Source organism: Meriones unguiculatus, chromosome 5, assembly GCF_030254825.1.
Source record: "Meriones unguiculatus strain TT.TT164.6M chromosome 5, Bangor_MerUng_6.1, whole genome shotgun sequence".
Taxonomy (NCBI): domain Eukaryota; kingdom Metazoa; phylum Chordata; class Mammalia; order Rodentia; family Muridae; genus Meriones; species Meriones unguiculatus.
This window is the reverse complement of record NC_083353.1, coordinates 36,696,837-36,723,121: the sequence shown is the minus strand read 5'-3', so window position 1 is coordinate 36,723,121 and position 26,285 is coordinate 36,696,837. Positions and strand designations below refer to the sequence as shown.

At 37.1% G+C, this 26,285-nt stretch overlaps 1 protein-coding gene across 6 annotated transcripts in view; it reads right to left on the bottom strand.

Moving 5' to 3' along the window:
- The window catches only part of Tmem161b (transmembrane protein 161B), a 91,338-nt gene that overhangs the window by 18,567 nt on the left and 46,486 nt on the right, over positions 1 to 26,285 (bottom strand). For 3 of the 6 annotated variants that reach the window (XM_060383629.1, XM_060383631.1, XM_060383632.1), the window contains 4 exons: positions 17,088 to 17,171; positions 14,673 to 14,770; positions 9,511 to 9,667; positions 8,341 to 8,397 (listed from right to left, as the gene is read on the bottom strand). In XM_060383629.1, the coding sequence (XP_060239612.1) occupies positions 8,341 to 8,397; positions 9,511 to 9,667; positions 14,673 to 14,770; positions 17,088 to 17,171 (396 nt within the window). Of the gene's footprint in view, positions 1 to 8,340; positions 8,398 to 9,510; positions 9,668 to 14,672; positions 14,771 to 17,087; positions 17,172 to 26,285 lie in introns of those variants that run through there. The other 3 variants (XM_060383630.1, XM_060383633.1, XM_021664578.2) reach the window with 2 other exon arrangements.

Here is a 26,285-nt window from a genome sequence, read left to right as displayed (position 1 = left end):
CAACAAAGGAAATAGCAAAAAGCCTACATGCACATTGAAACTTGACTTGATACTCAATGACAGCTGGGTTAAGGATGAAATAAAGAAAGAAATTAAAGACTTCCTAGATTTCAATGGACATAAATGTACAATATACCCTAATTTATGTGACACAATGAAAGCAGTGCTCAGAGGAAAATTCACAGCAGTATCTTCAAGAAGAAATTTGTAACATCTTATACAAGCAACTTAATGGCCCAACTGAGAGCCCTAGGACAAAAAAAGGCAGAGACACCCAAGAGAAGCAGATGGCTAGAAATAATCAAACTCAGGGCTGAAATCAATCAATTAGAATCAAATAAAACTATTCAAAGAATCAATGAAACCAAGAGCTGGTTCTTTGAGGAAATCAACAAGATAGACAAATCCTTAGCCAAGCTAACTAAAAGGCAGAGAGAAACTATCCAAATCAACAAAATCAGAAATAAAAGGCGGAGCATAACTACAGACACTGAGGAAACCCAATCATTGGGTTGTACTACAAAAGCCTATATGCCACAAAATCTGAAAATCTAAAGGAAATGAATTATTTCTTGATAGGTTCCATTTACCAAAATTAAGTCAATATCAGGTAGAAAGATTGAATAGTCCTATATGCCCCGAGGAAATTAAGCAGTTATCAAGAGTCCCCATTCCAAAAAAAAAAAGCTCTGGGGCAGATGGTTTCAGTGTAGAATTCTACCAGACCTTGAAAAAGGTGCTAAGCTATTCGCTTCAAATTATTTCACAAAATAGAAACAGAAGGAACATTACCAAACTCACTCTATGAAGCCACAGTCACCTTGATACCTATATCAGACAAAGACCTAACAAAAAGAGAACTTCAGACCTACCTCTCTCATGAACATTGATGTAAAAATACTCAATAAAATACTTGCAAACTGAATCCAAGAACACATCAAAGATATCATCCACTATGTCCAAGTAGGCTTCATCCTTGGCATGCAGGGGTGGTTCAATATACAGAAAACCAACAATGTAATCTCCCATATAAACAAACTGAAGGAGAAAAACCACATGATCATCTCCTTAGGCGCCAAAAAAGCATTTGACAAAAATCCAACACCCATTTATGTTTAGAGTTTTGGAGAAATCAGGGATATATGGACCATACCTAAACATAATAAAGACAATATACAACAAGCCTGTAGAGAACATCAAACTAAACAGAGAGAAACTTAAATCAATCCCACTGAAATCAGGGATAAGGCAAGGATGCCCACTTTTCCATATCTTTTCAACATAGTATTTGAAGTCCTACCTAGAGAAATAAGACAATTAAAGGAGATCAAGAGAATACAAATTGGAAAGGAAGAAATAAACTATCACAATTTGCAGATGATATGATAGTATACATGAGCAACCCCAAAAATTAAATCAGAGAACTCCTTCAGTTGATAAACACCTTCAGCAAAGTGGATGGATACAAAATTAACTAAAAAAAATCAGAAGCCCTCCTATATACCTATAAAGACAAAAGGGATGAGAAAAAAATTAGGGAAACAACACTCTTCACAATAGCCACTAATAACATAAAGTACCTTGGTGTGATTCTAACCAAGCAGTGAAAGACCTTTTTGAAAGAAACTTCAAGTCTCTGAAGAAAGAAATTGAAGAAGGTATCAGAAGATGCAAAGATCTCCCGTGTCCATAGATTGGTAGAATTAACAGTGAAAATGGCCATCCTGCCAAAAGCAATCTACAGATTCAATGCAATTCCCACCAAATTACCAAGACAATTCTTTACAGACCTTGAAAGAACTTCATATGGAAGAACATTTCCAACTTCATATGGAAAAACAAAAATCCCAGAATTGTCAAAACAATCCTGTACAAGAACAAATCGTCTGGAGATATCTCCATCCCTGATCTCAAGCTGTACTATAGTAATAAAAACTGCATAGTACTGGCAGAGGAACAGAATGGTGGATCAATGGAATCAAATAGAAGACCCAGAAATAAACCCACACACCTATGGATACTTGTTTTTTGACAAAGAAGCAAAAATCATTCAGTGGAAAAAAGACAGCATCTTCAACAAATGGTGCTGGTCTAACAGGATGTCTACATGCAGAAAAATGCAAATAGATACATATTCATCACCCTGCACAAAACTAAAGTCTAAGTGGATGAAATATCTCAACATAAAAACGGACACACTAAATTGGTCAGAAGAAAAAGTGGGGAAGAGCCTAGAACTCATGGGCATGGGAGACAGCTTTCTGAATAGAATACCAATAGCACAGCCTTTAAGATCAACAATTAATAAAAGGGACCTCATGAAACTGAAAAGCTTTTGTAAAGCAAAGGAAACTGTTGTCAGAACAAAACAACAGCCTAAGCTGGGAAAGGATATTCACCAACTCTATATTTGACAGAGGGCTAACATCCAGAATATATAAAGAACTCAAGAAGTTAAAAATCAACAAAGCAAGTAACCCAATTAAAAAATGGGGAAGAGAGCTAAACAGAGAATTCTCTGTAGAGGAATATACAGTGGCAGAGAAACACTTAAATGCTCAACATCCTTAGCTATCAGGGAAATGCAAATTAAAAAGACCCTGAGATTTCCCTTTATAGCTATCAGAATGGCTAAGATCAAAAACTGTAGAGATAGCACATGCTGAAGAGGATGTAGAGAAAGGGGAACCCTCCTTCATTGATGGTGGGAATGTAAACTTGTACAACCACTTTGGAAATCAATATGGCGCTTTCTCAGACAATTAGGAATAGTGCTTCTTCAAGATCCAACCATACCACTCCTAGGCATGTATCCAAAATATGCTCAAGTACAGAACAAGGACATTTGTTCACCCATGTTCATAGAAGCTTTATTCATAAATAGCCTGAACCTGGAAACAACCCAGATGTCCCTCAACTGAGGAGTGGATACAGAGATTGTGGTAAACTTACACAATGGAATACTACTCAGTAATTAAAAACAAGGAAATAATGAACTTTGCAGGCAAATGGTGGGATCTAGAAAAGATCATCCTGAGTGAGGTATCTCAGAAGCAAAAAGACATACACGGTATATACTCACTTATAAGTGGATACTAGACATATAATATAGGATAAACCTACACAAATCTGTGTACCTAAAGAAACCAAGCAAGGAGGACCCTGGGTAGCCCGATCAATCCTCATTCAAAAAGACAAACAGGATGGACATCTGAAGAGGAAGAAAACAGGGAGCAGTACAGGAGTCTACCACAGAGGGCCTCTGAAAGACTATTAGCAGTGTATCAAAGCACATGCTGAGACATATAACCAAACTTTGGACACAGTGCAGGGAATCTTATGAAAGAAGGGGGAGTTAGTAAGATCTGGAGAGGACAGTAGCTCCATAAGGAGAGCAACAGTATCAATATATCTGGGCACAGGGGTCTTTTCTGAGACTGATACTCAAACCAAGGACCATGCATGGATATAACCTAGAACCCCTGCTCATATGTAACCCATGGCAGCTCAGTATCCAAGTGAGTTCCCTAGTAATGGGATAAGGGACTGTCTCTGACATGAAGTCTGTGGCTGGCTCTTTGACCACGCCCCCTGAGAGGGGAAGAACCTTACCAGGCCACAGAGGAGGACAATGTAGCCAGTCCTGATGAGACCTGAGAGGCTAGGTTCAGATGGAAGGGGAGGAGGACCTCCCCTATCAGTGGACTTGGGAGGGATGAAGGTTGGGATTGGGAGGGAATGAGGGAGAGGGCTACAGCTGTGATATAAAGCGAATAAACTCTAATTAATAAAAAAATAAAATTAAAAAATTAAAGAAAGGGAAAAAAGTGCTCAGTATCATTAGCCATTAGAGAAATACAATTAAAGCTATTTTAAGATTATGTCACCCTAATCGACAGAGCCATCTCCAGTAATGCAAATGACAAGAAAAGCTGGCATAGATGTGATAAAAAGGGAAACTCTTACACACTGTTGGTGGAAGTATAAAGTAGTGGAAATCAGCCTCAAGGGTTTCAGGAAGTTCTAAATAAAACTGCTGTAAGACCCAGCTATACAGACATTAAAAGGAACATATTAAAAGGGCCTTCCTGTGAAATACTTATACATTCATATATACTGATCCTTTATTCATAACAGCAAGAAAATGAGATAGCCAGGATAAACCAACAGATGAGTAGGCCTGGAAAATGTACATACAATGTAATGTTGTTCAGGTACAAAGAATAACAAAATAAAGACATTTTCAGGTAAGTAAACAGAATTTGAAGACTGGCATCTTAGGCCCCAAAGCATAAATAGCTCAACTTCCCTTTTATTCTTGTATCCTAGTTGCAAACTTATGTGTGTTTAACTTGGAAGACAAGTTGAAGCCAGGAAATTAAAAGGGGATATGGGAAGTACATTAAAGGAAGAAGAGAAAATAGATTTTAGGTTAAAAATAAAGAGTGCTAGACTATTGGGGATGGAAAGGTGTATGCAGGAAGGGACATATAAGGAAGGGTGTATGAAAATCAAATGAAAGCCTGTAAGGATTCATGTGATATGAAAGAAAGGCAGTTGGGCCAGAAGTTAATGAATTAAGTGGGACTGTGGATGGGAGAGTGGATAAGAAGAAAGAAAATAGCAGGTAGATAAAACAAAACTTAGGATGTATGAAAAAGTATTACAGAAATTAGTTTAGCAAGCTAATTTCTAAACAATAGTTTGAGTAGAAAGAACCTGCATAGACGGACAATGCTACTCCCAGAATACACATGTTATTAAATGAAAAACACAGAAAAAGTAACAGAAAGAAGACTATTTTCCAAATAGAAATATTAGTCAATATCCAAGTATAATTTACATTTTAATGAAATAAGCATAAAACCTCTCATTTTTCACAAATTCCTAATTATTTTTAAAAACATTTCTACTTAAGTGATTTTCATATAAACTGAAATTTGTTCAACTAGGGAAAAAGATATTATATACTCATTTTGTGATTATTATAAAAAATTGTTAGTATATTTCCCCTATTCAAATGATTAAGCTACCCACATCTATTTTTCTTGGTGGAAAACCAACTAAAATATATTACACTTTTAATTCTACATCACAAAAAGAGAGAGAGGGAGATAAAATCCTAAAAACAATAACAGATCTCTACTTATGACCTATCTAGTAAAATCCTTTTCAAGATAATCATTCCAATTCAATAGTACAAAAAGTTTATAATATTACCTTAACATTTATTCATATTTTCTTTCTTAGATGTACAGGCTTAATTATTACTCAGGGGAAAAAAGGAACATAAATTCTTCCAAAACTTAAAAAACTTACCATGTATATTTTCACCTATATCAAAAAATAAGCTTATAATGAGCCAGGCTCAATCTAACCAGATTATAGAGAAAAATACCAAAGATATTCTGAAAGCATAAACATGACCTTTATTTTAAAAACAAAAATGATCACAGTTCTAGATGAACATAAAAGGCCACTCTTGAATTTTGTGTTTCAAAAACAAAACAAAACAAAAAAATTATTTCATTCACAGCTAAAAGGAGTAAGTCCAACTAATTATAAATCAGTAGATAGAAATTAGGTCCTATTATTCAGCTCCCCTCATTCATCCCAGAACTCTGACCAGAAATCTTAGTATTTTGAAAGGCCTGGTGTCATAAAAGACCTATTCAAGTTTAAGAAACCGGCCTGGGAATGGCATACTGGCTCACTCTCTTAAGGCATGTGTTGCCAAGCCTGACAACCCTGAGTTTGATCCATAAGAGCTGACATGAATGGTAGAGAAATAAGTTCCTCATGTTGTCCCCTCACCTTTATATGTGTGCATATACACACAAGATAAGCTTAGACATGTTTGTTACATAGAGTTCTCAAGTTCAGGTTAGTACTTTGGCTAAGATCTGTTCTTTTCTCACTGCACTTGACATCTAAAGCAATATACTGCAGAATCCCAATTTCCATGTTAATTTAAAGCAGAATGTTTGTTTAAAAAAATAGTAATTTGTAACCTTTTAATAGGTTAGAGGTAGCACCTGAGCTGCTCAACTTTGGTATAGCTACCTATTAACCACAACAAATAAGGTAATGTTTAACTTAAATACCTTTTCATGTCTACAAAAAATACTGCCTGAACTGGAAAACTTTAGTACTTACTTTCATTTAAACTATTTTCAACTTCTGGTTTTATAAAAATGTTCATGTCTACATTCATGGCTAATTAAAAACTTAGCTAGGTATAAAAACAAGCATAATAATACCTTACACTTTTAATACTGTATAATACAAACATTGTAGCTGCGACTAATGACTTAGTTCTTTAGCCAAGTACAATAGGTCTAAGAAGCCTTAGAATTCTTTGTAGCATAGTTTTCTTGAAATTCATGTAATTGACATATCTCTCTGTGCTTCAGTTTATTCTCAAAGAAAGTTTATTTAAAAAAACCTACTTGTATATTGTAAACTACTTTAACATTTTTAATGTTTTATTTCTATCACAGGATCAATGGCTTTTGCTATGATGATTTTATCTTTTTACTTTTCATATATTAATAAATGAGAATAAAATACTTAATAATTCTAAGATCAATAGACATTTTTCCTATAACTCTAAGACATCAATACAAAACAAAGATGATTACTACAACTGCTTCCTTGTGCTGCGAGGCCATCATTGTTATCTTCCTTACACTGTAGCACAAGACATAACTGGACTGAAACCTAACGACTGGGTGCACCAATGGTGCACAGAAGTACAAACTAGAGAGGAGGGAAGATAAGAATTAGTGTGGGTTTAAGAGTGCACTGATGACAAGAGGTGGCACACTTCCAGGTTCCAACATTTAAGTTTGGTGTCATATATTCAAAATGTCATTCTCATTCTTTTAGGGCTGTTAAGACTCTATAGAAATCATTTCTGCTGTCTGATTAAATATGTCAATATAAGTGAAGAAAGAAAAAACCAAAATGATTATGGAAATAAAGCAATTAGTTTATGACTATTCACTGAACTGATTAAGTTATATGTATCTAATTTGAGAACTACATTAACTAAGAATATTTCATTAGTAAAATCTGCAGAGAATTTCTGAATCAATTAATGTATATGTGCTCAGAGTTCCAAAGAGCTACTGTCCCATGCAGTAATAGAAACCTGTATTTGATTCATAAGCAAGGACAAACAATAATGAAATGAAGAAATCCCAGACACAAGTCATTTCTATTAGACTTAGCTCACATAGTTAAAGATGGAAACAGTTAAAGCTAGGACAAGTAAAAGCTCTCAATACACTCTTTTTTGGTGTCAATACAGACATTTGAAATTCAATTTTGGTCTCTTGAATGTGCATAATTGCAGCAGGTTATTAGCTCACAACCAATGATAAATAAAACTCATATTCCCAGTCACATCCAATTCTACTTCCTCTCTTTTCCCCCCGCTTCTTCACAAAGAGGTGAAGCTTAAAGAAAATTGCCTGGATTGTAAACTCTACCACTTTCTATACTCTCATGAGCACACAGCAAACTTAAATATTCCTATTAATATACTATTGTTTGAAACCTTTCATGAGAACACCACTTCAATGGAGTAGAGCTAGTTTACTGCAGAAGACTGTGAAGGATTGCTGCCATTATACAAAACAATATGAAATGAAATGAAAAATGACAGAAAATATATGAGTAGCTAGTTACAAGTGTGTGTTTGTGTCTGGTAGTAATATACTAATGGCTACACCACATAAAATAACCTGCAAAGGAAGCATATAAATTTCCATATAAGTATCAACTAAAGTGAAGAAAGAGGCATTTCATAAGTAATACTTCTCATTAATATCTTAAGATATAAAATAATGTAATCATAAAACTAGCATTTTCATAGAAGGGTTAAAAATGAAGAGGTCATAAACATTTTAAATGGCAGTAGAGTCTAAACAATAAACATAATGTTGAGAAAGTTAAGAAAATCTTTTAGAAAACCTAAAATTATAATTAGCATACATATGAAATACAGACAATTCCAGATGCTAATGTGAGATTCTACTTCCTCAGCAATAGGTATCCCTAAAATGTTCAAAATAAAGAGATTCATCAGATAATCCCCTATCAGTGGACTTGGTGAGGAGCATGGAAGGAGATGAGGGAGGGAAGGTGGGACTGGGAGGGAATGAGGAAGGGGCTACAGCTAGGATGCAAAGTGAATGAACTGTATTTAATATAAAATTAAAATAAAAAATTAAGTGCACAAAGCTTTGTTCAGTTAATCTAAAGGGTAAACATAGGACTTAAAAGCAAAATTTCAGAGTACCAAAACAAACAGAACAAGTTCCAAGAGGGTCGTACCTCAGCGGGGAGAAGGAGGCACAACATGGTGTCAACAGAGCACCCAGTTCTTCAACACTTCAGAATTCTTAAGAAAAAAACTGGTTTTGGATTATCTACTGAGCCAAATTATACATCAGTAAAGACAACCAAGGCACACAAACTTAAAAACCACTTTTCTAGTAATTGCAGAAGAGTTCATGTTTTCAGATAGATAGTGAGCCAAGAAAGAGATCAAGGCACCAAAAGGGGACACAGAATTTTTTAGGAAGACAGCAAAGACAAGTGTTCCAGGACAAGAGCTATGCAAAATCTTATGAGGACGAGAATGGAGACCGCCAAGCAGGTACCAGTGCTGGATGGCAGGCTTGATGACCTGACTTCAGTTTGAGACCAACATGGTGGAGAAAACTGACTCTTGCAAGCTGCTCTCTCCCAACATGTGCACATACATAGTAAAGTAATGCATTAAACATAACTACACACAGTTTACAAAGAAACAAGGGATCCAGAGCAATAGTTCTATAGGAAACAAAATGGAAATGATGTATTGACCTACTGATGTACCATAGAACTAGGAAAACTCAGTTTCTAAAAAATAAATAAAAAAAATTATTCAAGAAAGATAATAAAATGTTTCTCTGCAAAGAATATTTTCATAGGTTGCACAGTCAAACTTAATAAAATGTTATCTCTATTGGGGGAATAGAAGAGGAAAAGGAAAAATTATAATATACATGTTCCAGGATCAAAAAGTAATTAATAATTAAGTACCTGGAAGAAAAATTTCCTTTATTCCTACCATGTACAAAAGGCTCGTTAAAAAGGCAAAAATGGCTGGTAGCCTTTCTGATACTCTGTGTGGATAAAAAAGAAATTGAATGAGGTGACAGCTTTCTCTACTTTTTACTTTTTAAACTATGCTACTATTTTGAAATTTTAACAAGTTAAGATTTTGATTAAATACATAAAGATTAAATACATAAAGAATTATGATTAAATACAACCAAGTTATACTGTATAAGAAACTGTCAAACAATAAATTTAATATATCCTAAAAATTCTGTAAAGAATTCAACAAAGGAAAGTTCTCTAACAATCAATGAAATTTAAAAAAATTAAACACAATGTCTAATAATATTTAGTTAAAAAAAACAAAGTTTGCAGTATTATTGATGGTTTGAAGGATACATTGCAAAAGACAAAACCAGGAGGCACCAGACTAAGCTGATATTCATTTCCTGTGTAGGTTTCATGAAACTGTAGTAGACTTCAGTTACTAAATACACAATGGTAGCAGCCACCGTGAAATCCACCAGCCACTGGTATTCTGGAAAGTAATGCAGTGCTGAAAAGTAAAAGGCCAAAAAAAGTTTCAGTTAAATTTTAAGCTTATGAGGATATATCATACAATTTTAAGTATGTCAGACTTTATTCTATCTGCAGATGTGAACTGTAAAATTTGCAAATATTAAAAAAATGCAGCCAAAAGTCAAATTTTTAGCAATTAAAACTACACTTTGATGGTTCATAAATTAAGTAATGAAAACAATCCTAAACTTATTACTACAAATTATTTAAACTGCTGTTAAAACATGAATGCAAATATATTGGTGTTTTCTTAACCACTATTTATTTTTTACAAAAATTACACAAATAATTTTCTTTTGCTGTATCTAGCTATGATAACCTTACATTCAATGAATACAACTTGGTTTAAAATACAAAAGTTTTACATTGACTTTAAGATTTAAAGTTTGCTTTTAACACTGACAAAGGCCTAGTGATTCTGTGAGTTACTGCACACGTAGCGAACAAACACACTTCTTCTCAGGAGCAAAACTGTTGCAGATGTGGTATGTGATTTTACATAAAAACACAGCCCTTCAACAAATGATTCCATAATTCAGTGCCTAGATTCATAGTAAAATGCTCTGACAGTACATGCAATTCCACTGCTCTATGTATTTCATTTCATTTAAACTTTTCACAAAGCATAGTGTGGCTTATTTCCTAGCTATCAATTATTTTCATAGTTATCAATTGTGTACATAGCTAAGCAAAGTAAAACTGATATTCTTAGCCATATATTAACCCATATCGTCACCTTTTAATGTTTATTTAATAATGAGATAGTATATGTCTCTTTAGTAGAATACTGGGAGTCAAAAGATGTTCCCAGAGGCCAGAAAGCTTGGTCACAAATGGCTTGCTTGTATGAGGCACTTGGTTCAATGAGTACCACGAAAAAGACAAGAAATTCAGAAAACGTCCTCTGTATGTATATCCATGGATGACATGTGGCATGCATTCACAACATAAACACCAAGGCACATGTCACTGCTACCCTGGTAAGAAGAATGTACCTGATATTAAATAACCAGTTGTTAAACTAATACCATTTGCAAGCAGTTCTCAAAAATGTTCACATGAAACCGTATAGCCAAGATAGCTAACAAATGTTGATTAGTAAAGGAGCTGCTATCATTATCACCATATCCTATGTCAAGGTACCACTGATCTATATTAATAAAAACAGCATGGTGTTGTTACAGACATACTGATCAGTGGAATCAAACTGAAGAACCACACATAAGTGCACATACTTATGGACACCTGATTTTTGACAAAGAAGACAGAAACATACAATGGGAAAAAGACATAATCCTCAATATGCTGGACAAACAGGATGGCTGGCTATAGGGAAATGAACATAGATCCATATTTATCACCTTGTACAAAACACAACTTTAAATGGATCAAGGCCCTTAGCATAAGGCCAGATACACTGAATCTGATAGGAAAGAAAGTGGGAAATAGTCTTGAACAGAGAGATTTTCTGAACAGAACATGGATAACACAGACACAAAGAAAAATTAATCAATGGAACTTCACAGGACACCATCATTTGGACAAAGTTGCAGACTATAGAAAGAGAAAGATTTTTACTAAATACACATACCATAGAGGGCTAATATCTAAAATATATAAAAAATACTAGATATCAAGAAAGAAATAGCTGCCAGGTGGTGGTGGCTCATGTCTTTAATCCCAGAACTTGGGAGGCAGAAGCAGGCAATCTCTGTAAGTTTGAGACCAACCTGTTCTACAGAATGAGTTCTAGGACAGTCAAGGCTACATAAACAAACCCTGGAAGGGAGGGAGAGAGGGAGGGAGGGAGGGAGGGAGGGAAGGAGGAAGGGAGGAAGGGAGGAAGAAGGAAGGAAGAAAGGAAGGAGGGAGGGAGGGAGGGAGGGAGGGAAGGAAGGAAGGAAGGAAGGAAGGAAGGAAGGAAGGAAGGAAGGAAGGAAGGAAGGCAGGCAGGCAGGCAGGCAGGCAGGCAGGCAGGCAGGCAGGCAGGCGAAACTAATAGCCCAATTTTGAAATGTGGTACAGATCTACACAGAAAAAAAATTCTCAAAAGAGGAACCACAAATGGCTGAGAAACACTTAAAAGAAATATTCAAAATCCTTAGACACCAGGGAAATGCAAATTGAAACTACCAGTAAGAATGGCTAAGATCAATTAAACAAATGAAGGCTCATGCTGGCAAGGATGTGCGGTAAGGGGGGCATTCATTCAGAGCTGGTGGCACTGCAAACTTGTACAGTCACTATTGAAATCAGTGTAGATGTTCCTCAGGAAGCTGAGAATCAATTTACCTCAAGATCCATCTATATCACTCTTGGGCATATATACCCAAAGGATTCTATATCCAACCACAGAAAAACTAGTACAACCATGGCTCATTGTAATAGTAAAAAAACCTAGATGCCCATCAACTGATGAATGAATAATGAAAATGTGGTATATTTCACAATGAAATATTAGTCCGCTGATAAAAAGACCATGAAATTATGAAATGTTAGGTAATTGTATCAAGCTAGGAAAAAAAAAATTTCATTCAGAGTGAGATAGCCCAGAAACAGCACAACAAATATGGTATGTATTTGCTTATATGTGAATGTTAGCTTTTAAGCCTTCAATTGGCATTCTATAATCTATGTAATGACAAAGATTAGGTATAAAATAATGGACTAATAGGTAGGGAGACTCTCCCAAGGAAGCTGAAATGAAATACACAGTTATAGAGAGACACAATGGCCAGTTGAGGGTCATATGAAAGTCTACTACTATAGAAATTTCCCAACATGTACACATATATAAACAAAATATAATTGGAGCCACCAATATCAATGCCCCAACTAGACATCTGTTAGCAGCAAGTGACACTTCAGTGCTGGGAATGGGTTACACCTAGTTGCATTATTGGCCAAATGGGCCCCACAACTGGTTGCTTTCTGTAAAACTTCATGGCCTTACTGCTGAAGACAGCACAGACAATTTCATCCAACACAAAGAAGTCAAGCTGGTGCCTAACTAGAGCTTTCCACTGCTACTAACTAGTGTTTATGGATGGAACTCTGCGTGCTACCACAGGAGACACGTAACTATCAACCCAACTAAAATCGCTGGGATCTACACTGCTGACCAGCTTGCATGATATGCTGGTACAAAACTCGCACAAATGTTGTGGGAGTAACCAACTACTCACTGACTGGATATAAGTCACACCCCAGCAGACAGAACCTGTGCCTGACAACACTCCAGTGTCCAAGAATCTGAGACTGGATAGACTGTAGCCCTAAGGTAAACCAAATACTATTGTTCTGCTAAAGGACCGTAATAATGACAAATTATTCTTACAACATTGTGCTATAGGTTGCTGTCATCAGAGAAGCATCTTCTTGCAGTAGATGGGAACTAACAACTGAACAATGTGCAGAGTGAGAGACTATGGGAAGTCAGTCCTAAATGGGACATCTTTATCAAATCGCTCCCCACAGATTTAAGGAAGCCATGTGGTAGAGGAGGAAGAAAGAGTGTAAGAGCCAGAGGTGATGGATGACTCCAAGGAAACGGTGTCTTCTGGACACAACAGGCTGACCCACGTACGAACTCACAAAGACTGTGGCAGAACACACAGGGCCTGCAAAAGTTATCAAATGATGGGGTCCCAATGCTGAGAAAGGGTAGCGTACATGGGAATCCATTCCTAACAAAAAGGAGCTATCTCCAACTTCCACTGGCTTGCAAAGGAAAACTAAATTTCCTCTGAAAGAGTCTCACTGAGTATATTACCTACCCTGAAGGGCAGGCCCCATGCCAGGCAAAAGATGGCCAGCACAAACAAATTCACTGACATTTCTGTAAACTTTCTGTCTCATGTTGTTTTGGGTATTTTTGTCTTACTAATCTTTTGCTTGGTTATTATGGTTTCTGATTTTGTGTTTTTAATGAGTTTTGGTAATGGTGGTGGTGCTGTGTATGTTTTTCTTGTGACTTCTTTTTTAATTCTGGTTTGTCTGGGGTTTTTGTTGTTGTTCTTTTGTTTTCTAAAGAAGGGGGATGAGGGCATTGAGTTGGGAGGGTGGAGAAGTGGGGAGAATTCAGGAGTTAGGAGAGAGAAAACTCTGATTAGAATATAAAGTATGAAATTTTTCTTAATAAAAAGTATTTATTAATATGTTAGCTCGCCATTCTTCTTGTAACACAGTGGTTATCAATACCAGCTGTTGCACTTTTGAAGTCAAATTCCCAGAACCTATTCTAGAAGTCAATGAAATTTTAAAGATGAGAATAAGGCATCTTTAGTTTTAAAGATCTCTTCAAGTAATACAAATGTATAAGGTCTGAAAACTGTTAGGAGCAACATTACTTCAGACATCCCCCAACACACACACACACACACACACACACACACACACACACACACACACTCCACGGATTCAATTAGCTTCATATAAACCCCATTTGAAACTTAAAATCATTATAGTCATATCATTACAGAAAGTGAGGGGGGAAGGCAAATTATTTATTTTACTATATTCAATGGATAAAAAATGGATTGTGAATAAAAAATTTCAACTTCTTAATCCTTAACACTATTGAAATAGTCAAATTACTAAACTTTAGATAACTCACCATGAAAATGTAGTTTCAAGTGCATTATGACAGGAGTAGATTATTAAAGGAAGTAAGAAGTTTGGTATTTAAAATCTCAAGCTGCAATTTCAACCAGAAGCTGTAATAGGACTAAGTAGAGTGTGCTGCTTTCTAGAACTGGGGAAAATACTACCATGAAAACAGAAAAGAAACATTTCACTGAATAGTCTTTTAAGTTCATTTTTGTGGAAGTCAGCTGTTAAGATTCCATGCTCTTTGTAATGAATTCATGATTAGAAAAAGATATAAAATTTACCCACAGACAGACAACCTTAGCCACAACAGATAAAGTATTTTTGCTTCCAAAGACTGGTGTATGCAGAACACATTATAAGATTCACCTTACCTAGAGTATCCACTTCCGTAACAGATTTGGTTTCTAGATGAAGGTTAATGTCTTTTGGAATGGTAAGTGGCTTATTTTCGATATGACCATTGTATTTTCTGCAAAAATTAGACAAGTGACACAAATGCATACACAAAAATTAGTTAGTGTTTATATCAGACTAAATATAAAAGAGATTTTTAAGTTTCATTCTAATGTCACCCTAGAGGAGGTCAGATACTCAAAAACAGTTTTCCAAAGGAGATGACAAACTGCTGAAGTAAATTATGTGACTAAGAAGATGAGCAGAGGAGGAATTGCCTAAACTAGCAAAAGCAACCAAATCATGCTTGCTATCATAGTGTTTCACATTCATTTTTCTTACTCTCTTTTGCAGATTTAAAAGCAAACTTTTGTAGAAGCAGGATTAAAGAAAGAGAAATGTAATTCTCTTTACATATATATATATATACACATACACACACATATATATATGTATATATACACACACACATATATGTGTATATATATACACACACACACATATAGACACAAATACAGCTGTAATACAGGTCAGAGATGAATGAGTATATTAAAATGAATGTTTGCTGGCAGCTCAGTTGTAAGAGGCATCTGTGGAGGTGCCTACAAAGACTTACAGATGGAGAAAACCAGAGAAGTTCTTCAAGTGTACTGTGTCACTCCCAAACTGAAGTCTTAAGGACAGTCAAATGGTAACAAAGTAAAAAGCCCAATTTTATTAACATGATTTTCAACATTGTATTTACTTTTAAGTAAATAAAAAATGGAGAAACTCTCAGTGACAGTATTTCATCTAAGTGATGCTATTAGCTGAGAAACTCCTGGAAGGGGTGGGTACTCTGCCCTGCGGACACTGCTTTCCTGGCAGCTTACACAAAGACCTGGGTTTGCTCTCAGCATAATCCAGGAGTGGTGATACATGGCCTCTACTGGGAAATGAAGGCAGGAGGAGCAAAGGTTCCAGGCCTCTTTCTGTTACCAGCTTTGTCTACATGAGAAACCAGTTTTTTAAAAAAAGCAAAATAATAGATTATAAGGCATACAAAAAGAATTAAAATGGTCAAAAGATGAATAATAAACCATATAATTAAATCTCCCGATTATTTAACATGGTAACAATGGCCATCAGCAGAGTTAGAGGTTGAAAAAAAAAAGCAACTACAAACTAACACAGATTAAAATGCTGGTCCTTAAGTATATAAAATTGAAAAATTCACTTGACATTTTTTGAAATTATTTTTTATTATTTTGTATATATGGGTATTTCTACTAGAATCTGTGTACTGCATGCACACACTGCTCTTAGAGTCCAGAAGAGGGCATCATAGGTAACAGAACTGGAGCTACACAGCTCGTGGGCTGCCATGTGGGTGCCAGGGATTGAATCCTAGACCTCTGGAACAACAGCCAGTGTTCTTAACCACTGAGCCTTCACTCCAGCCCCTCGGCCAACACTTCTAATCAACAGCTTTTTGGTAAAATTAAATTAAAATGTTTAGGGTGGCTACCTATACTAAGTTACAGCTGTGCATAAAATATTTTGGAAACTGTAACATTGGTTAAGACCACTGTATAAAGAACTACTGAAATTTAAAAAGGGGAAGGGTTCCTGATTAATAATCAAATGAATTTCAAGGTATACTGTATTAAGTGTAAAAAGATCACCTCAATTGATTTCCATCTGAGGAAGCTGAAGCTAATGTGAACAGGATATCAACGCAGACTTTAACAGTTAAATAGAGAGGTATGCAACCTTAAACCCAGGCAAGTTCTACAGCATGACCATGTCCAGGCTTTCTAATTCAGTGAAGTGACTGAGGCTTGTTAGCAGATAGTTAAAACATTAAACAGATAAAATGTAAAGAGCTGGGCAAGGGCTAAAGCTCAGTAGTAGAGTTCTTGCTTAATAGCACCACGAGGAAAAGCAATACAGCGACTGAACAAAACCTATATAGCTATGTCTATTAAAAATTAGTCTCCCCCCAAAGAATACAAAAAGACATCTTAGAGGGACTTGCAGACATCACTGCAGCTCTTCCCTTAACCCAAGTATCTGTAAAATAGTTTTAAATTTAAATCAGAACAAAGTTAACATTTTTTTTTTTGAGTAAAATTATTGTCTTGAACTTACATGCTGTTTTCACGGAGACTTGCCTGGGTCCTGATGCCAAGCATATTAAAGACTCAAGAATAAAGTTAATCTTTGAGTAAAGCAATTATTTTTGGTGCTTATATTCTAATTTCTATTTTACTGGAATTTACATGAGTTCTGACCTGAAATTTATCAAGCACTTGCAACATAATTAATGAGCGTTCCTTTAATCAAAGCATAAAAGTATCTGCATAAATTATGTTAAATATTTTATAAGTTAGAAGCTCATCAATGTAACTTACCTGTCTTTTTTACTTTTTCCTTTCTGCTGCTTCCCTGCAAGGATTCTTAATTCTTCTTCTGAAGGATGCTGATACCACCTCAAACTAAAGGGGGGGAGGGGAGGAAAAAAAAGAAATCACTCAAAAGTACTAGTTTACTCATTTATTCTAAAAAATTGTTCTTGAGTTTCCAATTTATGAAGACATGTAGGGAAATAGTCTGGTGACAACTGTAATGAAGCGGACACTGTCACCCAAGCCTTGTAAGGTTTCAGACTCATACCTAGCCAACACTCAGTGAACACTCACTAGATGACAGGCCCTGATATGCTGCGTGTATTTCTAACACACTACTGCTTCTACACAAAAAGACACTAACTCTGCAGGCCACTGGGCACAGTCATCTTCTACCCATTCTTCATTTGAACAAAGTGAGTTATCTTTAAAAGAGATCTGACCAAATGTTCTCACGCATTTACTAATCATCTTTCCTTCTTTCCCTTCTACCACATAAAATATCCACATCATTTATTCTTTCCAAGTACCAACCACTTCACTGTGACTTTCCTGTTCTACTGAGTAGTCTCACTATTTACCAGTAACTTTAATTTAATAATCCTCACTTCCCCTTAGTGTATGCATGTTACTATCATTTTGTTCAATGCTTTAAACTCTCAACACTCTACTGCAAACACTTCCTTCAGACCTGTGCTCCACTTAGTCTTCTGTAGCCACGACCATCACAGAGCTCTTACCTGATCTTTAGATTATAATATGAAATGTCTAAACTTAAAGAAATATCTACAACTAGCTAGCTGTGTTTTTAAAATGCTACAGTAATGATAATTTGAGTAAAGACTGAGTATTTGATAAAAACTCTGAGATGGGCTGTGTTAATTTTTAAGTTTACATAATTTAGAAAGTAAAAATTTTATGGCTAAAAATAGTACAATGTTTTAAATCTGCAACAAAATACTTTGGGATGCGGGTAGATGAAGCCAAGAACAGATGACACAAATCTTGAGTACTAGCAACTGCGGTGAATACAGATGCAATTTATGGTATTAGACTGTCTACTCTGAGAATTCCCACTAACACATGCTCCAAGGCCTTAAATGTGTGCAGAAGTTGTGACTTCCTGCTTCCATAGCCTTGCATGACAAGCCCAGAGCTTAAGTCTCCAGATTGCTTTTTAATCATTTAAATCAACAATATAGACTCTACTACTGCTACAAAAAAAAATCTACCTTTGGATGAAACTCCCTACCTTTGGATGCCAAAGCTTGCTGTTATCTTCTGGTTGGTTAATACATGGATGGGCCAAAAGGGAAAAACCTTCAAAGGGGTCCTTGTGTTGGCAGCACAAGGCTGGCCACAAGAGACAGTGTATGTTTAGATAACATGGCATCGCTATGGATATTGTGGATAGCCAGCATGGCTAATGCTAGATATCCAGGGGGCTATAAAGGAAGCACACTGCAAGTCTGATGAATCCTCAAGCAAACAGTGACATCGTCTGTATATGACTATTGTTGGCCAAACACAGCTTTCATATGGGTTTTGTGTAAATGCAGTCTTAAGGACAGAGGCCTTTGGCCATATGTCTATCTACAGGACTGTGTACCAGTCTACATGTGTGACTATGTCCTCCTGTGTGTGTCTCAATGCCTTTGTCTACAGTGAATAAACTATGTCTTATCTGCCTATGACTGTACACACCATGTGCTTTCAGGCCTCCCACGGCCGCCTTCTTTCCTGACATGAAACTCAGATCTCACAGCGTGGCTCTGTCCAGGAAAACCAGACTAGAGTTCTGCTTTCCTGTGTCCTAAAATCCTTGCCTTGCTGCACACATAGGTGAAAAACAAGACATCTAAATGTTCATCATTGAAGTGTATTAAACATTTCCCACAATTTCAACCCATCTCCTAAATGATGACAGGGTTAGCTCTTTAGACGGGAATGTTGAAATGGCAGGAAAGGTCTTTTACCTTCTAGCCACAGAAATGAAGTCTGTTGAGGCAGAGACAAACTGTTAAAAAAGAAGGATAGAATACTCCTTTAATGAGATAATAGACCTTTCCTTCCCAGAATTCTCATCCTTTGTATAGTTGCTCACAGCGCAGCTGACCTCTTTTCTGGAAACCTCAGAAAAATCATAATTTTCCCTTTTCTTTTTTCTATCTCTTTTTAAAACATGCTCTACCTGACACTCTGGGTTTCTTCATTCTTTGTCTAAAACTTCCCAAAGCATGTTTTTGGCAGTGGCTTCCTGCTCTGAACCTCAATGCCTAACTTGAAGAGGCACTTTTTCTTCTCCATCCTGCTCTGCTGGGATTTACAGCCTACCTGCCCTAAAGTTTTTAAGACTCAATAAAATTGCCCTAAGGATTTCTTCTGCGTCTGCTCTTAAACTCTTTTATTAACGAGACTAAGAACCCAAGAAGGGGCCTGCATGAGGGTTCCAGCAGCCCTTCTCAAATTTTCTGGTAATATTCCAATTTCACATGCAAACTGTGCGGCAGAAATTGTGTGCCTTTCCCCAGGTCTTATCATATATGCATCTTTTACAATATTGTAACTACAGAAGTTTCTTAATTCTATGAATCACTCTATGTGAATGACTGAGTTGCAGCACAGCCAGCTGCTAGTCAGTTAGAGGAAAACAGAATACTTAACTTTTCTGAAGTTGATCATTTTACAGTTTTTGTATAATGCAAAGCTAGTAGAGTTGCTGGCACACAGTAAGTGCACAAAAAGGATCTCTGAACCAAAATAATTCAGTTTTCTTCCTAGTTTAATATATCTATAAATTTAACACACACACACATATATATGCAGAATGTACATGTATCTACACATAACAAAAAAGTCTCTAGTTACAATTACTAGGTGAGGAGAAACCTGCAGTTTCGACTCAAGTCCAGAACATTAGCTTAGAGTAGACTCTCGTTTTTTGTGGTAGTAATGTTCTATAACGTCTCCATGAAACACTGAACCACTGCTCCTGGGGAACACACAAGGCTGGGTTCCTGTGAGCCTCTGGTCACATCTTTCATTGCCTGATCAAGACATAACCTTGTTTATGTGTTTCCTTTTAAAATGCTTTACATAAGATTGGTGATTCAGTAACACTGAATTCACAGCAAGTAGCACTATCTCATGACTGAAATAGCCTTTCTAATGTCGACAATCATAAAAGTGTCATTTTCCTGTGTTCTGTGAATTATTCCTACATAATTTCCACTAGATATATCACTGCTTTTGTTTGCTTACAAAGATTAAACAATGAGCCCGTCTTATATTTGAAGGACATTTTATTTTGTATTTGGTCTTTTGAGATAGGATCTCTCTATCCATCCTGGCTGTTCTGAAAATCACTATGTAGATTAGGCTGGTCTCAAACTCACAGAGATAAACCTGTCTCTGCTTCCTGAATGCTGGGATTAAAGGCTTGTATTGCTGTGCCTGGCCTGAAGGTCAATATAAAAAACAATGAACAAAAAGTCAAGGTGAAATAAAAGTAGCCTGAACTGGACAGAAGAGATGCCTACTTATGAGAGTTAAAAGAAGGGAGCAGAGTTTCCTTGTGAGGCCACAAGGGAACATAAGTGTAGATCAACAGAAGCTTTGTGTACCTGTGCATATGTTCACATGCACACATGGAATAGAGGAAGCCAGAATACTGGACATTTCTTCTGTCACTCTTCTGCACTCCCCCTCTGAGGCCTGAGTCTGTTCTGGAACCTGGACTAAGCTCACAGTTTGGGTTTTTTGTTTATTTGTTTTCAGTCAGGCAGATCCTTCTACCTCTGTTGACTACAGTGATATAGGGTGACAGGACCAACATGGGACCACATTTGGTTTGTTCTGTGGGTGCTTAGCATACAGATTCAGGTCCTCATGGATGTACAGCAATACTTCAGCCATTGAGCCTTCTCTCTGGTGCTAACTTATTTTTGTAGGTTATTTTGTAACAATTTCCTTGCTGGGCATCAACTGGGAACATATGTGTAGGTCCACACAAATGTTTTACTATTTGTAGAAGTCCATGGCTGACTAGTAGGGCTCTACCCACGTGCTGACGCTGGTGATGGCATTTTTCTAAAATGGAATATACACCAGAGTGATTAGATAATGTAAATTAACTTCATTAATAGTGTATTTACAGCTGAGCTCTAATGGTGCTGAAACCTTCAAGGAACATGCATTTGTAGTCTTCCTCTCAATCCTTCATTCATCAGACATGTATGCAGAGCCTAACACGTTCCAGATACTTTGACCTGGTATACACATGACTCAAAATCAACTGCAATAAAGCTAAAATCCCTGTCGTTTTGATGCTTCTACTGGAATAGAAAGTAACATTTTCCAGTGAAAAATAAATTGCAAGTTGTGATACCACATTAAAAAAAAAATGAATGGGGGGATTGACAAGATGGCAGCACCAGGAGGACACTTCATGTGAGGAGCAGGACAACATCATTGGTACAGTGACCAAGAGACTGAACTCTGGGCCCTAAAACAACAGCAATCGTGTTTCCCAGGTGAGGGAAAACTCCACAGTATGGGAATCAGTCTCACTCTCAGGTCATCCAGGCAGAACCCAGAAGAGATTCCAGGTCTTGCAGGCACTCAGTCACCAGACCAGAGTCACACTCCTGCATGTCCTGATCACCTTCCCAGGCTGAAGGGTGGGCACAAAAACACCAGAGACTGAGAATCCCAGTCATGAGAAAAACCCATAGAGAAGGAAGGAAACGAGACTGACCTTGGGTCACCCAGTCTTTTCCTGGAAAAGGTCCTGCAGAATGGTGGGCGCACACTGCCACCTCTGAACTGGGCTCCGGCCACCAGCACAGAGACTTGCTGCATGCCCAACTCTCCTCTCTTTCACAGACAGAACTGTGTGCCCCAGAGCATCAGAGACTGGGTTTCCCAGTTGGGAGAAAACCCCACAGGGAAGGAAGCAAACGGGGCCAGACCTAGGTCGCCCAGTCTATCCCGGGAAAAGATCCTGCGGACCAGCGGGCACGTGTGCCTCCAATCTAGAGACCAGCTATCCATCACAGACAGAACTGTGTGCCCCAGGGCACGAGAGACTGGGAATCCCAGTCGGGAGAAAACTCCAGAGGGAAAGAGACAGCTTAGAGCACTCAGCCCACCCCGTTCCCAGCACACTGGAAAGATCCCTGGAAAAGGTCTCAAACTCCTGCCCAGTCACTAGCTTGGAGCCACAAACTGCCAGCACCTGTACACTTTAGGCACCAACCCAAACAGCACTGACTGGGTCTTCCTGTTGGGAGAAACCCCACGGTGAGGGAAACACCTGGCCCTAGCTCAGGACACCTAGCTCCGGCAAAGTTTCTACCTATCCTCAGGCTCCTGAATCTAGCCTCCAGCTGCACAGATGAGAGCAGAGCACACCTGCCACTGACTACTGCTTGGGTTATGGGGCACAAGCCCCAACCTCAGACCTACAGAAGCCGGGGATACCCGAGATCAACACCCAGAACTGCTCCAAGGGGCAACCAGCTATCCCTAACTAAACTGACCAAACCACGGGGCACCCAGATTACAGAAGCAGCTCACTAAATTTACAGCAAGAAAGCCAGAAGCAGGGCAGCTGTCTCCAGGACTTCTCCAGCTGAGAGGAGAGCCATCTCCACTAACAAGGACAACAGTTACCACTCAGGTCTGTACTCCTGAGGTGAGCTGTGGCAACTCCTGAAAAATACCAGCCATTCAGTGACCATACCCAAAAAGTTGAGGAGGCTTCCTTCAGGAAAAACCATCTTCCAAGGGGATTCTCTCTACCACAGGATTCCAGGAACCACCAGAAACTAACACCCAACACCTAAGACAGTCCAATGAGTAGTGGCCCGTATAAAATCTCAACCAACAAAAGACAGAGCAATATGGCATCTCCAGAACCCAGTTATCCAGGTGCGAGCAACCCTGGACACCCCAGCATAATTGAATTTAAGAAGATTACCTAACATCTATGTTTATGAAGAGGATAATAGAGGAAACAAATAATATACGTAAAGAACTAGAGGAAGATAAAGTCAAACAGATTATGGCCATTCGTAAAGAACTAGAGGAAGATCTATGCTTATTAAGAGTGTAATAGAGGAATCAAATAAATGCGTAAAGAACTAGAGGAAGAAAGACAAACAGATTATGGCCATCTGTAAAGAAATACAGGAAATTGCAGCCAAATAGGCTGTGGCATTTAGAGAGGAAATACTTACTTGATACAAAGAAATAAAAGAAACAGAGGAATGTTCAAACAAACAGCTGAAGGAATTGAAGGAAAAACAGAAAAATACAGTCAGACAGGTGAAGGAAATCAACAAAACAGCTGAAGATCTGAAGATAAAATTGGAAAAATTAAAAAAAACACAAATGGAGAAAATTGTGGAGAGAAAGAACTTAGGGAAGAAAACAGGAATTACAGAGGTACACATAACCAATAGACTACAAGAGATGGAAGAAATAATCTCAGGTGTGGAAGATACAATGGAAGAAATCTATGTATCCATCAAAGAACATGTTAAAAATAAAACATTCCTGACACAGACCATTCAAGAAATTCAAGACAACATGAAAAGACAAAAAGAATAATAGGAATCGAGGAAAAAGAAGATTCCCTCCTCCAAGGCCCTGAAAATATTTTCATCAAAATTATTGAAAAAAACTTCCCCAACTTAAAGGAGAGGCCAATAAGAATACAAGAGGCCTTCAGAACACCCAATAAATTAGACCAGGAAATAAAATCTCCCACAACATAATAATCAAAACAGAAAGTATACAAAACAAAGAAAAAATACTAAAAGCTGCAAGGGAAAAAGGTCAAGTAACATATAATGGCAAACCCATCAGAATCACACTTGACTTCTCAACAGAGACTATGAAAGGAGAAGGGCCTGGACAGAACACAATGTCACCCCACACTACTATACCCAACAAAACTCTCAGTCCTCATAGACAAAGAAAACAAGATTTTCAACAAAAAAAAAAAAAAAAAAAAACCAAATTTCAACAATACCTACACACAAATCCAGTGTTACAGAAGATACGAGAAGGAAAAGTACAACCCAAGAAAACTACTTTCAAGAAAACACAGGAAATAATTAACCTCACTACAGTAAAAGAAAAAGCAACCAAGCACAGAAACTTATGACCAAAACCAATATCAAAATCAAAGGATCTAACAGCCACTGGTCATTAATCTCTCTCAACATCAATGGACTCAACTCTACAATAAAAAGACACAGACTAACAGAACAGATGCATAAACAACATCCAGCAATCTGCTGCATACAAGAAACACACCTAAGGCACAAAGATAGACATTACCTAAGGGTAAAGTGCTGGAAGACGGTTGCCCAAGCAAATAGACCCAAGAACGCAGGAGTAGTCATTCTAATATCTGATAAAATAGACTTTCAACCAAAATTAATCAAAAGAGACGGGGAAGGACACTTCATACTCATCAAGGGAAAATTCCACCAGGAAGACAACACAATCCTGAATATCTATGCCCCAAATACAAGGGTACCCACATATGTAAAAGAAACATTGATAAAATTTAAGCCACACATAGATCCCCACACATTAATAGTGGGAGACTTCAACACCCCACTCTCAACAAAGGACAGGTCAACAAAACAGAAATTAAACAAAGAAACAATGTCTCTTACAGAGGTCATGAATCAAATAGACCTAATAGACATTTACAGAACCTTATACCCAAACACAAAAGAAATTACCTTCTTCTCAGCAACACATGGAACCTTCTCCAAAATAGACCATATGGTTGGTTCCAAAGTGAGCCTCAATGGATACAAGAAGATTGAAATAATTCTTTTTATCCAATCTGATCACCATGGACTAAAGCTGGACCTCAACAACAACAGAAATAACAAAAAGCCTACACACATATGGAAACAGAACAACATGCTACTAAATGACAACTGGGACAGGGAAGAAATAAAGAAAAAAATTAAAGTCTTCCTAGAATTCAATGAAAATGAAGACACAACATACCCAAACTTATGGGACACAATGAAAGCAGTGCAAAGAGGAAAGTTCATAGCACTAAGTGCCTTCAAGAAGAAATTCATCTCATTTAATGGTTCATCTAAAAGCCCTAGTAAAAAAAAAAAAAGCAGTCACACAAAAAAGGAAATAATCAAACTCAAGACTGAAATCAATAAATTAGAAATAAACAAAACAATTCAAAGAATCAATGAAACCAAGAGCTAGTTCTTTGAGAAAATCAACAAGAGAGACAAACCCTTAATTGACTAAAAGGCAGAGAGACACTATCCAAATTAACAAAATCAGAATTGAAAAGGGAGACATAACTACAGACACTGAGGAAATCCAAACAATCATTAGGACTTACTTCAAAAGTCTATATGCCCCAAAATTTGAAAATCTAAATGAAATGGACAATTTTCTTGATCAATTCCACTTACCAAATCTGAATCAAGACAATGTAAATCAATTAAATAGTCCTAAATCCCCTAAGAAAATAGAAGCAGTCATCAAAAGTCTCCCATCCAAAAAAAAAAAAAAAAAGCCAGGACCAAATGGTTTCAGCGCAGAATTCTACCAGACCTTCAAAGAAGAATTAATTCCAGTTCTCTTCAAACTATTCCACAAAATAGAAACAGAAGGAAATCTACCAAACTCATACTATGAAGCCATAGTCACCTTGGTACCTAAACTTCACAAAGACCCAACAAAAGAGAGAATTTCAGGCCAATCTCCCTTATGAACATTGACGCAAAAATACTCAACAAAATACTTGCAAACCGAATACAAGATCACATGAAAGATATCATCCACTATGACCAAGTAGGCTTCATCCCAGGTATGCAGGGGTGGTTCAATATATGGAAATCCATCAATGTAATCCACCATATTAACAAACTGAAAACAACAACAACAACAACAACAACAAAACCCACATGATAATCTCCTTAGATGCTGAAAAAGCATTTGAGAAGATCCAAAAGTCAGTTTCTCCTTCTACCACTGAGTCATTTCACAACAACCTCCCCAAATATATTTCTGCTTAGAGACATAGATGGAAGGTAGCAGACCAAAGTGACAGGTTAAAAAGTTGAAAGTGTGGACAGAAGCACACACATGAGGCTTAAGCTGAGCAATAAGAAAAATGAAAAGCAAGGTTGCAAAGCAGCACCC